This window comes from Hemitrygon akajei, chromosome 1 (assembly GCF_048418815.1).
Source record: "Hemitrygon akajei chromosome 1, sHemAka1.3, whole genome shotgun sequence".
Lineage (NCBI taxonomy): Eukaryota > Metazoa > Chordata > Chondrichthyes > Myliobatiformes > Dasyatidae > Hemitrygon > Hemitrygon akajei.
The window spans coordinates 55,409,932-55,423,988 of record NC_133124.1 but is presented as its reverse complement, the minus strand read 5'-3'; the positions used below and the strand labels follow the sequence as shown (position 1 = coordinate 55,423,988).

The 14,057-nt window shown below is 41.7% G+C and overlaps 1 protein-coding gene across 4 annotated transcripts in view; it reads left to right on the top strand.

Moving 5' to 3' along the window:
- trappc9 (trafficking protein particle complex subunit 9) overlaps positions 1-14,057 on the top strand; it is a 535,810-nt gene that overhangs the window by 86,256 nt on the left and 435,497 nt on the right. For all 4 annotated transcript variants that reach the window (XM_073043422.1, XM_073043433.1, XM_073043451.1 and 1 more), the window contains one exon: positions 5,205-5,331. In XM_073043422.1, the coding sequence (XP_072899523.1) occupies positions 5,205-5,331 (127 nt within the window). The remainder of the gene's footprint in view (positions 1-5,204; positions 5,332-14,057) is intronic.

Genomic DNA, 14,057 nt, shown 5'->3' with positions numbered 1-14,057 from the left:
TCTATAACCCAGTTGTGCTCCACTCTTTTACCTGATGATTGCTGCTTCTAAATAACTCATTAGCCATTTGTATGTTCAGCTTTGCGCATCTCATTATTGTGTTGCAGCTATATGGATATTAATGCCAACTGTAAATGCAGGGTGTGTCTTCCTTAAAATGGCATCTGTTGAATTATTATCAGGCAGCAAGTCTGATAATATAATGATTCCTCAGCAATTTAAAAAAAAATCTGTCACTGTTTCCAATCCAGTGTGAACTGATGGAAAAGCAATAAATCTTTACATTAGAAACAGGAAATACTTGGTAAACTTTGTAGTTTGGGCAGTGTCAGGAGAGCAAAGTTATCAATACTGTAGATTGATGGATTGATTTTTTTTCATCAGAACTTGACAAGTTAGGAAACAAGTGTTTTAAGTTGCAGAAGATCAGTAATAGACCATGTTGGAGACCTCTTTTGTCAACCTGGCACCAATATTGTTGCAGCCATTAAAATGTGACCGTTTAATAATTTAGTTGTTTTTTCTGGAGCAGTGAATGTTTTTTCAATGGCAGATGAAGAAGATTGTAGAGGGCAATATGAAACATAGAACACAGCTGTTGCTGGAAATCTGAAATGCAAGAGAATGCTATAAATCATAGGAAGATAAAAGCATGGATAAGGACGAGTCCATATGACCTGTCTAGCATGCTCCACCATTTATCGATTGTATTTGGACTTTTCCTTCAATGCTATTTTCCTCTTGCCTCTTTATCCCTTGTTTAATTTAATATCCAGAAATCTGTCATTCTCTGATTTGAATGAATTCCATGAATGAGTTTTGCTTTATGGCTCACTAAACTGTAGGCTTCTCCCAGGTGAGTGGGAAGGTAGGTGAACTCGTGTCTGCATACTTTGACTCCATTGAACTTGTGTTTGTCCCTACTTTATTTTGTCCCTTTGGTTCACAGCCACTTACCTTAACCTCTCACCTGGTCTCACCTATCACCTGTCAGTTTGTACTCCTCCTCATCCTCTTCTAGAAACATTAAATGTTTATTTCGTTCCATAGCTGCTGCTGACCTGCTGAATTCCTGCAGCATTTTGTGTATGTTGTTCAAGATTTCCAGCATCTGCACAATCTTTTGTGTGTCAGTAAGGGGCCCAATTTGGAACTTGTTGATCTTTTCCATTTAATTTTTTAAGGTACCCTTGCACCCTGTTTTAATGCATCTTGACAGCTTGTTCCCATATTCTTTGTTGCTTTCCTTTATCAATTTCTTGGCTTACCTTATCATCTTTTTCATGAAAAGTTACAGGTGGATAACCTTGCATAAGAACTGGTTTGTTTTGACATGGGCAAAATGTGCCACTTTTCTAAAATTATTCAGTACAGTTTTGCATCATGCACAGGTAGAGGATTAAGTTCTATTTCTTAAGTTTATGTTGGGTTTTGTTAGGGCATAACTGTTCATTAGGATTTCAGTGCCCCCTAGAGGAAGTGATGGCAATAATTACTTTTCTGAGATGGCCTCTTGTAACTTAGCAGATGAATGATTAAATATGATAAGTTTCTCTGATTAAAACCAGACTCCTTGTATGATGTATATCTGTATAAGTATGTGATTTATTGTCCCCCAACTGTTGGCTAGATGAAGCTTAAGTGTATGGAATAATGCAATTCTGAAAGTCTGCTACGAATAGTTCTTTTGTAATAGCATAAACACTTAAGTAAACAACATGTACTAATGCAACAGTATGAGCAATATACTATTAAAATAGCTTTATGCAATTTCGCATGTGTGAAAACAGAAAGAGACTGTTGGGAAAAAGGGTTAAGAATGTTACGGAAGTCAGAAACCAAAGATGTACTAAAGGTTGATGGGTGGCAAGGTATAGAGGAAGTGTAGGAAAGCAAGCAATTTTAATCCACAACATAGTCTATTTCTTTATCAGCAAAGGTACGTGTATTGAAGCCCATGATTCTGCTTGAATTTGGCAGCATTTATTTTCAGTTTACCAGATTTTAAATTTGAACTTTAGTATGGTTTAGTAAAAAAATAAATGGGTCTTTAAAAGAAATCTTTGCTTACATAATGTAAGTAGATAGTTGGGTGAGTGAGTGGGAAACTTTGCAGTGGGTGATTGCAGGAGGCAATTTAAAATGTTAACATGTTACATGTCAGTTCTTGTACATGATTGAAAAGTAAAGAAGAATAATGACTAGCAACACACACAAAATGCTGGTGGAATGCAGCAGGCCAGGCAGCATCTATAGGAAGAAGCATGTCGACATTTCGGGCCGAGACCCTTCGTCAGGACTAATAAGAATAATGACTAATATGTTTGGCTTGTATTGCCTGTTTGTCTGTGTAAGTGTTCATAAAAATTAATAATGTGTGGTAATGTATTTGGGAGAAACGTACATAATTCACAACCACTGACCTTCATATGGGGTTTCACTTTGAGGCTGATCTGATGTGATGTTATTAAATAAAGATTTTTAGCGGAATTTTGTGTTTAGGTTTTGAAGTTCAATAAAATGTGTTACGGGGCCTCATTAAACATAAAACACCTCACTTCATTTTATTTGCAAAAGCCTAAAATATGAAAAGCATTGTGGGGCATTTAGTCTGTAGTATTATCCATCTGTACAGACATGTACTTGTTTTCACATTCACTAAATGTATGTAATTCTGACTACATTTCCCATTCTGCCACTGTGTCCCTTCATTAGTGTTTTTTAATTCATCCTTCAAACTTAATCTTGAAAGTTTGTACTTTACACTGCCATCACTAGCCCATGAAATATACAGTATTTTTAATGGTCTTGCTGGAACAATTGAAGAAATATCTCTTGGTTTGATGCATAAATTGAGTTTTGTATCCTTGTATTTTTGATGCCAATGGGGATTGTAAGGTAAAGATGTGAGAAACAAAGTAGTAGTGAAGTTCACAACACACATAAAATGCTAGAGGAACTCAGCAAGTTAAGCAGTGTCTATGGAGGGGAAAAAGCAATTTACTTTGGTCTGAGACCCTGCTTCAGGACTGGAGAGGAAGGAAACAGAGCCAGAGTAAGATGGTGGGGTGAGGGGAAGATGTACAACCTGGTAGATGGTGAAACTTGGTGAGAAGGGGGGAATGAAATAAGAAGCTGGGAGATGATAGCTGGAAGAGTTAAGGGGCTGAAGAAATCTGATAGGACAGGAGAGTGGACTATGGGAGAAAGGGGAGGAGGAGTAGCATTAGATGGACAGGTGAGGTGAAGAGGAGGAGTGAGAGGGGAACCAGTACAGGGTTTGGAAAAAGAGGGTGGGAGGGGAGAAGACAAATTACTGGAAGTTAGAGAAATTGATATTTAGGTCATCAGTTTGGAGGCTACCCTGATGTAATTTGAAACGTAGCTCTTCTAACCTGAGTATGGTGTCATCATAGCAGTAGAGGAATATATGGACCAACATTTGGGAATGGGAAGTCAAATTGAAATGGATGTCCACTGGGAAATCTTGCCCTTTGCGGTGGATGGAGCTAAGGTGAGAGTGAGAGCAGAGAATGGGGAGGAGGCTGGTGGGGGAGGCAAAGATGTGCTTAGTGGGAGGATTCATTGTAGGTGGGAAAGTTAATGAAAATGATGTGCTGCATATGGAGGCTCATGGGTGGTAGGTAATGCAAGGGAATCCTTTCCCTGTTATGGTAGAAGGAGGATAGAGTGAGGGCAAATGTGTGGGAAATGAATGAAATGTTGGTGAGGGCCCCATCGATAATGGTCGATGCAATGGAGACCGAGAAAATGGGAACGGGGGATATCATTTTTACAAGTGACCGAATGGGAAGAGCTATACTCAAGCTAGGGCCTGTGGGTTTGGAGAAAGTGGGGAGAGCTGAAAGATAAATTGTTTGAGAGTAAGAACCAATTTGTTGTCCAGAAAAAAGCAGTGAGCTTTAAGGCCATTTAATATGGGATAGGAATGTATAGGTACTGAACATCTGTATAAGAGACGGGGCTATCAGGGCCAGTGAGTTTAAAGTGATTGAAGTGATGGAGACCATGTTAAGTGTCACAGATGTGAGTTGGAAGTGACTGAACCAAGGAGGACAAAATGAAATACTAATATACGGACACAAGTTCAGTGGAGAAGGAACAGACAGAAACAAAGGGCCTACTGTGACATTTAGGTTTGTTGGTCTTGAGTAAGAAGTAGAAACAAGCAGTATGGGGTATTGGAACTGAGGGTGGTGGTTGTAGATGGGAGATCTCCAGAGGTGATGAGCTTGATGATCATGTGGGAGACGATGGCCTGATGCTTCTTAGTGGGGGATCTGTTTGAAGGGTAAATAAGGTGTCTGAGAGTTGCTGTCTGGCCACAGAAGGTAGAGGTTAGTCTGTCGGATAGTTTTGATAGTAAAATTGGGATTGGTGCAAAGAGAGTTGAGGACAGTGAATTCAGAGGGGTTGAGGTTTGAATAGGAAATATAGTGAAATTATGCTTTTGAAATTAATTTGCTTTCCTTTTTAAAGCTTTTAATTTTTAAGTGTTCTACCAGTTAATTATTTTACATTTTTAAAGTTCTAATTTGTTTACTTCTATTAGAATTAATATCTTTGAATATCTATGATATTGAAATATTAAAAACAATCACAGCATTTAAAGCTGGCAAAACTGCTAGCTAACAGTCTATCAGGAGTGTTTCAAGCACTCTTTCTCATTGCACCTCCTGGGAGAATGTTCTTGATAACAGCATCTTGTCGGACTCTAGGATACAGAGAAATGATTAATTTATGTCTCTGCCTCTGGATAAGTTCAATGCAGGGTGTGTGTTCTTGGGTAGAGGATAGGGCCTGATCTGGCATAGTGAACTATTGAATAGCATTTAGTGAGGAGTAAATTTGCTAATATCACTTAAAAGAGGTGCATTTAGAGTGACTTCAATTTAACAATGATTTGATAATGTAATGATGAACCTAAATATGATTATTTTGTGCAATTTTGTCAATTGTAATAAGTTTTGTAACAAAATTGAAAGCTATTCCTGTCAGACCGGTCTGATTTTAGTTTCAGAAATATAATTCAGTTGGTGGAATATTTCAAAATCTACGCATAAAATATTGACTTTCAGTGACGTCATTATATTGTAATGAAAATGTTTAAATTCAGAAAAACATTCTAAATTAATCCTTCCACTTACTGAAGCTTTTCCATCCCTCTGATTTTTTTAATATAGGGATTATTGGTAACTGGTGTTGAATTTGAATCTCTCCCAGCTGCTCTTTCTCTTCCTGCTGAATCTGGACTATACCCAGTGACACTGGTGGGTGTTCCTCGTACATCAGGACAGATCAATGTAAATGGTAAGCATTTGTCTAAAGAATGTTTAAAAGCAGCTTGAAGACGTAGCATAAAAATTGCAGTTACTTAATGTATTTGGCAAATGTATTAATGCTAAATATAAATATTCCATTTCTTTTGTGCTTTGTAAGTCATGCTTTTAGCTTTGTAAAGATGGGATTTGATTTCATGAGGATCATTGAACATAATTATTCCTAGTTTCCTTTTTTAAAGAAGAATCCCAACACATGGGAATGGCTATTTTTCTTCAAGAAATAATAATTAAGCTAGTTGGTGAGAAACTTGTTGACGTATTTTTGAAGAATTTAAGAGAAAAGTTTGAGGAAAAGATGCTGGAATTAACAAATGATTGGAGAAAGGCAAAGTAGTAAAAGTACATGAAAGGTTTGACCTGCACACATCTTTACTATTTATTGAGCTGTATTAGGCAATAAAAACAGTATTTTTTTCCAGAGTAGATTGAAAGTTCTCTCAGGCTTATCAATACTTTATTTCTAATAATTTAAAAAAGTGGTCAAGGGTTGTGGATGAAATTGCCAAAATCCCCATGGTATATATAATCTCTCCTTAAGGGTTCTGGCATTTTCTAAATCGCCTACAAGGAGTATTACGCCAAGACAAGCTTTGATTAATTTAAGTGTTATTGGCAAGTTAGAGTTCCTTTCTTAACATGAAATTGTAGCTCTCAGTGCCATCTGGTTACTAGAAACCAATTGTGTTCCATGGTAATTCAGTTTAAGACTGAATTACCAGAAGTTATTCCTGGCATGGTGGTGACCATGTCAGAAAAGTTGTCCTGTGAGCACTTGGTACAGGAGTCCAATCCCTTAAGGAGTAGGGATAAAAGGGAATTTGCTCCTAGACCAGTTGACCTTTGTAAAGCCCTTCTGAAGCACTGATGAGGCCTCACTTGGAGTATTGTAAGAAGTTTTGGGCTCCTTACTTAAGAAAAAGATGTGTTGACTTTGGAGAGGGTTCAAAGGAGGTTCACAAAAATGATTCCAGGATTGAAAGGCCTGTCATATGAGGAGTGTTTGATGCCTCTGGGCCTCTACTCACATGAATTCAGAAGAATTAAGTGGGATCACATTGAAACCTATTGAATGTTGGAAGGCCTAGGTAGACTGGATGTGGAGAAGATGTATCAAAATATGGTGGAGTCTCAGACTAGAGAGCACAACCTCAGAATAGAGGGACATCTATTTAGAATGGAGGTGAGGAGGAATTTCTTTACCCTGAAGGTGGTGAGTCTGAAATTGGTTGCCACAGGTGGCTGTGGAGGCCATGTCATTGGGTGGAGGTTGATAGGTTCTTGATTAGTCGGAGAAGAAAGATTACAGAGAGAAGATAGGAGAATGGGGCTGAGAGGGAAATGGATATGTCTTGATGCAATTGCAAAGCAGACTTGATGGATCAAATAGCCTAATTCTGCTCCTATGTCTTATAATCTTCCTGCAAACATCTGTGGACTGGTGTCTAGATTGGGAGAACTATCCAACAGGCCGGTTGAGCAACAGCCTAATTGTCTTATTTGTGAAATCATTCCTTCTGAGCATTTACCAGGCCCTTCCAACACAATCTGTCACAACAGCAGAATAGATCCACCATTGGTGGTGGAGCAATTTAATTTTGGAGAGAGGGAGTGGTCCCTAGAGTCCATGAATTTTCAGGACATCAAGTCAAAATTTGCCTGCTGTTAATTATTGCCTCAAAAGGGCTCAAGCAGGCTTCAATTATACCAGACCCTAAGAAAGACGTGGTAACCTGCCTTGATGACCATCTTCCATTAGCACTTGCATCCACTGTGATGAAGTGCTTTGAGGGGTTAGAGATGAAACACATCAACTCCTGCCTGACTCTGCTTGGGCCTGCTCCAATTTTCTTCTACCATCACAACAGGTCCACAGCAGATGCCATTTCATTGGCTCTTCATACTCAATCCTGGAATATCTGGACAGTGAAGATGTATACAATAGCATGCTTTTCATTGACTACAGCTACGCATTCAGTATTATCACTGTTTCAAGATCTTGGCCTCAGTGCCTCCTTGTGCAACTGGACCCTCATTTTCCTCACTTGCAGATCCCAGTCAGTTGGTATTGGCAACAATATCTCTGCAATCTGCATCAAGTGCACAAGGCTGTGAGCTTAACTCGCTGTTTTTTCACTTTATACTTATGGCTGTGAGACTAATCACAGCTTCAATGCCATATTTAACTTTGCTGATGACATCACTGTTGTTGGCAAAATCAGAAGGGGTGACGTCAGGAGGCAGATTGATAATCTGGCTGAGTGGTGTCACAACAATAACCTCTTACTCAATGTCAGTAAGACCAGGGTGCTGATTATTGACTTCAGGAGGAGGAATTTGGAGGTCCATGAGTCAGTTCTCGTCAGGGGACCAAGGGCAGAGTGACTTTAAATTCCTCAGTGTTATCATTTCAGGGGATCTGTCCTGGGTCCAGTATGTAACTGCCTTTACAAAGAAAGCATGGCATTGCCTCTACTTTTGTAGAAGTTTGTGAAGATTTGCATGTCCTCTACAATGTTGATATATTTCTATAGATGTGTGGTGGAGAATATATTGATTGATTGCATCATGGCTTGGTATGGAAACACCAAAGCATTTGAATGGAAAACCTACAAAAATCATTGATATGACCAGTCTATCACAGGTAAAGCCCTTCTCACCATTGAACAAGGTTAATTTCATTATGGAAATATATATATTTTGAATATATATATTTTGATCTTTAAACTTTTCCTGAGTTTATTCCATAATCTCAGCCAACATCTGTAAGGCACACCTCCTGGAGTCTGATGGAATACTGTCTACTTACCCAGATGAGTACAGTGCCAACAATTCTGAAGAAACAGAGCAACCCACTTGATTGACATCTATCAACAACTCTTAAATTTTTATTTACTTCAGAACCAGTGCACAGTGGCTGTAATGTGTATGATCCACAAAATACACAATAATTACTAATCCAGGTTATTCTGACAGTACCTTTCTGATGCTTTAATACTTATTCTAATTTGAGAAGAATGCTACCCCACAGCACTATAGGAATACCTTTGCTGGAATGATTGTAACAGTTCAAGAATGTGGCTCTCCTTCTCAAGGGGTACTAGTGATGTGAAATAAATGTTGGTCCTACCGCTATGCTCAGATCATCAAAATAAATTGAGTAAAAACTCATCTTTTTGAGGAAGACCATTTCAAAGGTGCATGATTCTATTCAGAGAAATAATTTTACCTAGTTTCCATATTGGAGATTAATTTTCAAACCCCTTTGTCCAGATCTTTTCACAAAAAGAAGCATCTTGATATCCTCCATCTCTCACGGTCTTGTGTTTCAATAAATTCTTTCTCATTCTTAACTCTGACATGTACTAGCCTTTCCTGTCAAACCTCAAGACAACTTGCTGTTCCAGGCATTGGTGTAGTTGACCTTCTCCGAAATGTTCCACTGCATGAATGTCCAACCTTAAAGTAGGGTACTGATTTTGTACATATATTCCAGATGTGGTCTCACCAAAGCTTAATTGAATCATGACTTATCTACTTCTCTATTCATTTCTTCTAGGAATAAATGATAATATTATTAACCTTCCTAATTACTTGCTACACTTGCATTCTAGATTTTAAGACTGATGCTCTTTGATCTTTCTCTATATGTTTCGATAATGTACATTATTTTTCCAGCCAAAGTGGATATTCTGAATTGCAGATCTGTATCTGTTCACTTAACCTATGTATCTGTTTATTCCATATCATCTTCTCAACTTGCATTTAAAAAAAAATCTGCTGTATCTTTTGAGTCTTCATCAAATTTTGCAATCATGTTGTTGGTATTTCAGTCAGGTCATTTTTATAAAAATGTAAAATGTTCACAGTGACACTTCATTTACTGCAAGTTGCTTTTGAAGCAAAGGTACTTCTTTGCCTATTCTGTTTTCTGTTAGCCAGCTAAACCATGCCAATATGTCAGTCATTATGTTACAATATATGAGGGGTGGTTGATATGTTCGTAGCCCAAGGTTGAAGGAGTCATTTTCAGAAAACCAAGCGCATTTATTTTTCAACATAGTCCCCTCCTACATTTACACACTTAGTCCAGTGGTCATGGAGCATACGGATCTTGGACCTCCAGGAAGTGTCCACAGCAGGAGTGATTGATAACATGTATCCCCTGCTTTATGAATGTTCTCTTTACGCCACTTTGCCTTTACAAAAGACCTACATTAGTAACCTGTTTTCGCATTACAAAGAGTATTTTCACTTTTACAAAAATTTTTCTCATATAATATAATGGTTCTTCACTTTATGCCATTTTGGCTTAAGAAAGGTTTCATAGGAACACTCTACCTTTGTAAAGGGGGGGGGGGGACACCTGAATTTTGTGGCCTAAGGTAGAAGGAGATGAGTTATACAGCTCTCTTTAATGCACATGCAGTTCAACTCTTTGAGTGATTATGCAGAAAGTTTGAAGTTAATAACTCATCGGGGTGATTGATAAGTTCGTGGCCTAAGGTAGAAGGAGATGAGTTATTAACTTCAAACTTTCTGCATAATCACTCAAAGAGATGACCTGCATGTACATGTAACGAGAGCTGTATAACTCATCTCCTTCTACTTCAGGCCACAAACTTATCAATCGCCCATCTGTGGACACTTTCTGGAGATCCAAGATCCGTATGTTCCACGACTGCTGGACTAAGTGTGTAAATGTAGGAGGGGACTATGTTGAAAAATAAATGTGCTAGGTTTCCTAAAATTGACTTCTTCTACATTAGGTCATGAACGTATCAATCACTTCTCGTATTACTTCTGCTCAAAATGGCATCAAGCTGTGGTCTTCGTTGAGGTCATGACTTGGACTTGGTTGTCTTTTTAGTTGATTTTTAATTCATAGAGATGGATTAGGGACAGTGTGGAGTTAGAGGTCAGGTTATGGTTCAAGGACAGACTTGTGGGGAAATTAGAGGTCAGGTTGGAGCCTATGTCTCCGCTCTGTGTTCAAATGCCAGCAATGCATATGTGGGACGAAGGGCATTCGTGGGTGTATGTTGGGCGGGCAGACCAGCAAGGATATGTGTTGGTGTCTTCTCAACATCCCCCCCACTCCACCCACCTCCCCCAGCTCTGAGTTATTGGTAGATTCTATATGGGCAAGAGGCATGTGGGCCAGTGGCCCCTATGTGTGTGAGTCAGTGAGACTGGAGTTCCGGCTAGTGTTCGGGATCCTGTCTTTGGAGAGTCTGACATTCGAGGCCTGGTGTTTGGGGTCCTCATGAAGTGTCTTCATTCATCATCATCGGCAAGTCCTGGAATATATGTTGAAGATTGAAGCCCAAAGATTGATCAGACATTGAGGCCTGGTGGCCGGAGCTTTGAGTCCGATGTGAATCCAATGTCTGTGAAACTGTAAGTCCACCGGAGGCTGAAGATAGCCTGTCATGGGGTTGGAGAACTGTTTATGTGCATGAGTGGATGAGTGCAAGGAAAGAACAGGACCTGTGTTTCTGTTGTTTTGGTGCTTGTTGTGTCTGTTTTGTATTGTTTTTCTGTGTTATGTGTTGCTTTGAGCATTGTGGGCATGCTATGTTGGTGCTGGAATGGGGGCCAAACTTGCATGCTGCCCCCAGTATATATTTAGGTCGTGTTAGTTGTTAATGTGAGCGATACACTTCACACTATTTCGATGTACATGCTGTAGCGATGTACTACATACAGAGCTAGAGACAATGACACGCAGTCGGTAAGTCATTTCGAGACTAGTTTATTCAAACTTCGCGGCGCTGGCATTTAATCCCTAGCGTCTTTCCTCTCCGGGCGGAAATGACGTCAGAGGTGCATTACCAAAGTCTCTCCCCGCGTGCTGGCTATTTGTGAGCCGGTTCGCCTGCGCAGTAAGTGGGTCGCCACATAACCCCCCCCAGAACCGGCGATACACCCTCCAATGTCCACAGTCTGGATCAGCCTCTGTTTGGGAGGTCTGCTTCTGTGCCGCGGTGTCTGAACCTCGACTGGCTGCGCCAAGTCCACATTGGCTGGTTTGAGTCTGTCCACTGTGAAAACCTCCTCTTTCCCCCCAATGTCCAGAACGTACGTGGACCCGTTGTTGTTGATCACCCTGAACGGCCCCTCGTACAGCCGCTGTAGCGGTGCCCGGTTTCCGCCCCTTCATACAAACACAAACTTACAGTTCTGCAGGTCCTTGGGTACATGGGTCGGGGTCCGTCCGTGCTGTGAAGTCGATACGGGGGCCAGGTTGCCGAGCCTTTCGCGTAGCCTGTCCAGGACTGCTGCGGGTTCTTCCTCTTGCCCCCTTGGGGCTGGTATGAACTCTCCCGGGATGGCCAGGGGTGCGCCGTACACCAACTCGGCCGACGAGGCGTGCAGATCCTCTTTGGGCGCTGTGCGAATTCCAAGCAGGACCCAGGGAAGCTCGTCCACCCAGTTAGGTCCTCTCAGGCGGACCATGAGAGCCAACTTCAAGAGACGGTGGAAGCGTTCCACCAGTCCGTTCGACTATGGGTGGTAGGCAGTAGTGTGGTGTAGCTGCGTTCCCAACAGGCTGGCCACAGCCAACCACAGGCTGGAGGTGAACTGGGCGCCTCTGTCGGAGGCAATGTGGGCCGGTACCCCGAAGTGCGCTACCCAGGTTGCAATCAGTGCTCGGGCGCAGGAATCGGCAGTTGTGTCGGTGAGCGGGACCGCCTCTGGCCACCTCGTGAACCGGTCTACCATAGTTAGGAGGTACCACGCTCTTCGGGACACTGGTAGGGGGCCCACGATATCCACATGAAGGTGGTTGAACCTCCGGTGGGTGGGTTTGAACTGCTGCGGCGGGGCTTTAGTGTGCCACTGCACCTTGGCTGTTTGGCACTGCGCGCACGTTCTGGCCCATTCACTGACCTGCTTGCGAAGTCCGTGCCACGCGAACTTGCTGGAGACGAGCTGGACGGTTGTCCTGATAGATGGGTGCGCCAAACCGTGTATGGAGTTGAAAACTCGCCACCTCCAGGCTGCCGGGACGATGGGGCGAGGTTGGCCGGTAGCCACGTCACACAGGAGGGTCCTATCACCTGGGCCTACGAGAAAGTCTTGCAGCTGCAAACCGGAGACTGCAGTCCTATAGCTGGGCATCTCGTCGTCTGCCTGCTGCGCCTCCGCCAGTGCTGTATAGTCCACCCCCAGGGACAGGGCCTGGACAGCTGGTCTGGAGAGTGTGTCCGCCACGACGTTGTCCGTACCCGAGACATGCTGGATGTCCATCATGTACTCGGAGATGTAGGACAGATGTCGCTGCTGGCAAGCCGACCAGGGATCGGACACCTTCGTGAACACGAAGGTCAACGGTTTGTGGTCCGTGAACGTGGTGAATGGCCTGCCCTCTAAGAAGTACCTGAAATGCTGGATTGCCAGATACAGTGCCAACAGCTCCTGGTCGAAAGCACTGTACTTGAGTTCGGTTGGTCGTAGGTGCTTGCTGAAGAACACCAGGGTTTGCCAGCTCCCTTCGATGAATTGCTCCAGCACCCCACCGACTGCTGTGTCAGATGCATGCACTATGAGGGCGGTCGGAACGCCCGGTCTGGGGTGCACCAGCATCGTGGCATCTGCCAAGGCTTCCTTGGCTTTAACGAAAGTGGCTGCGGCCTCCTTTGACATTACTCCCAAGTAATGTCCTTGCCTTTACCCGACATCAGGGTGTACAAAGGGCACATGATACGGGCTGCTGAGGGGAGGAAACGGTGGTAGAAGTTCACCATACCAACGAACTCCTGCAGGCCTTTGACTGTGTTGGGCAGGACAAAGTGACGGATCGCGTCTACCTTGGCGGGCAGAGGTGTTGCCCCGTATAATTAAAAATGGAACTGACTACCTACCAAGCCATGAGCTTATGTTTTTACACCAGGAACTTCTGTAACCACAAAGCCTATATTGATCAAATACAATTTACCTTCCTTAAAGCAATGAAGGAGCATTAAGTGCTCTGCTATAATGCTTTTAAAATGGCTTCTGGTATTTTCAGTATAGTAGCTAATAAACTAATTGCACTGTAGCTTACTGTGTTGTCTTTTTCCACTAAATTCCCAACAGTTACCTTTTGTATTTTCCAAACTAACAGCACTTGCCGTGAATTAGAGAATTGTGCAGAATTAAACCCAATGTATCAACCATCAGGACCCAGACAATTGTCAACCCACAGCTCCAACGATTTGCCCAGTACAAGTGATTGATGCCTTCTATTTCTCCCATTCTGTTCCCTTTTTACAGTTGTTTCATTGTTGTTACTTGTATCCTCAATAATGAAGGACTGGCTTTTTTTTTTAGTATTTAGTATTTGTTCCCAAGACTTGTTTTGCTCATTTTGTTAGCTTTTGAAAATGAGAGGGGTTGAGTGGGGGAGGGGGTTTGAAAAAGAACTGTAGAAACTCTTATTGCCTGTTTTACATTTCTCTCAAGCTTTATCTTGTAAAGTAATTCTTCCTTATCTTTCAGTTATTTTTTAAAATGCTATCTATGTACAATTCTACCTTGAATTTTTTTCTTTGCTTATGACTAGTGTTATTTCTCTGTGGTGTTTTCTTTTGTTGTAATATATTCTTTATTTTGAAATATATCCTTGAATCTCTGGTGTTTCACTTTGACTAATAGTCTCAACCGAATTTAGCTACTCATTTTAGCTAGCAATTCTTTCAAGCCTTCATAGTT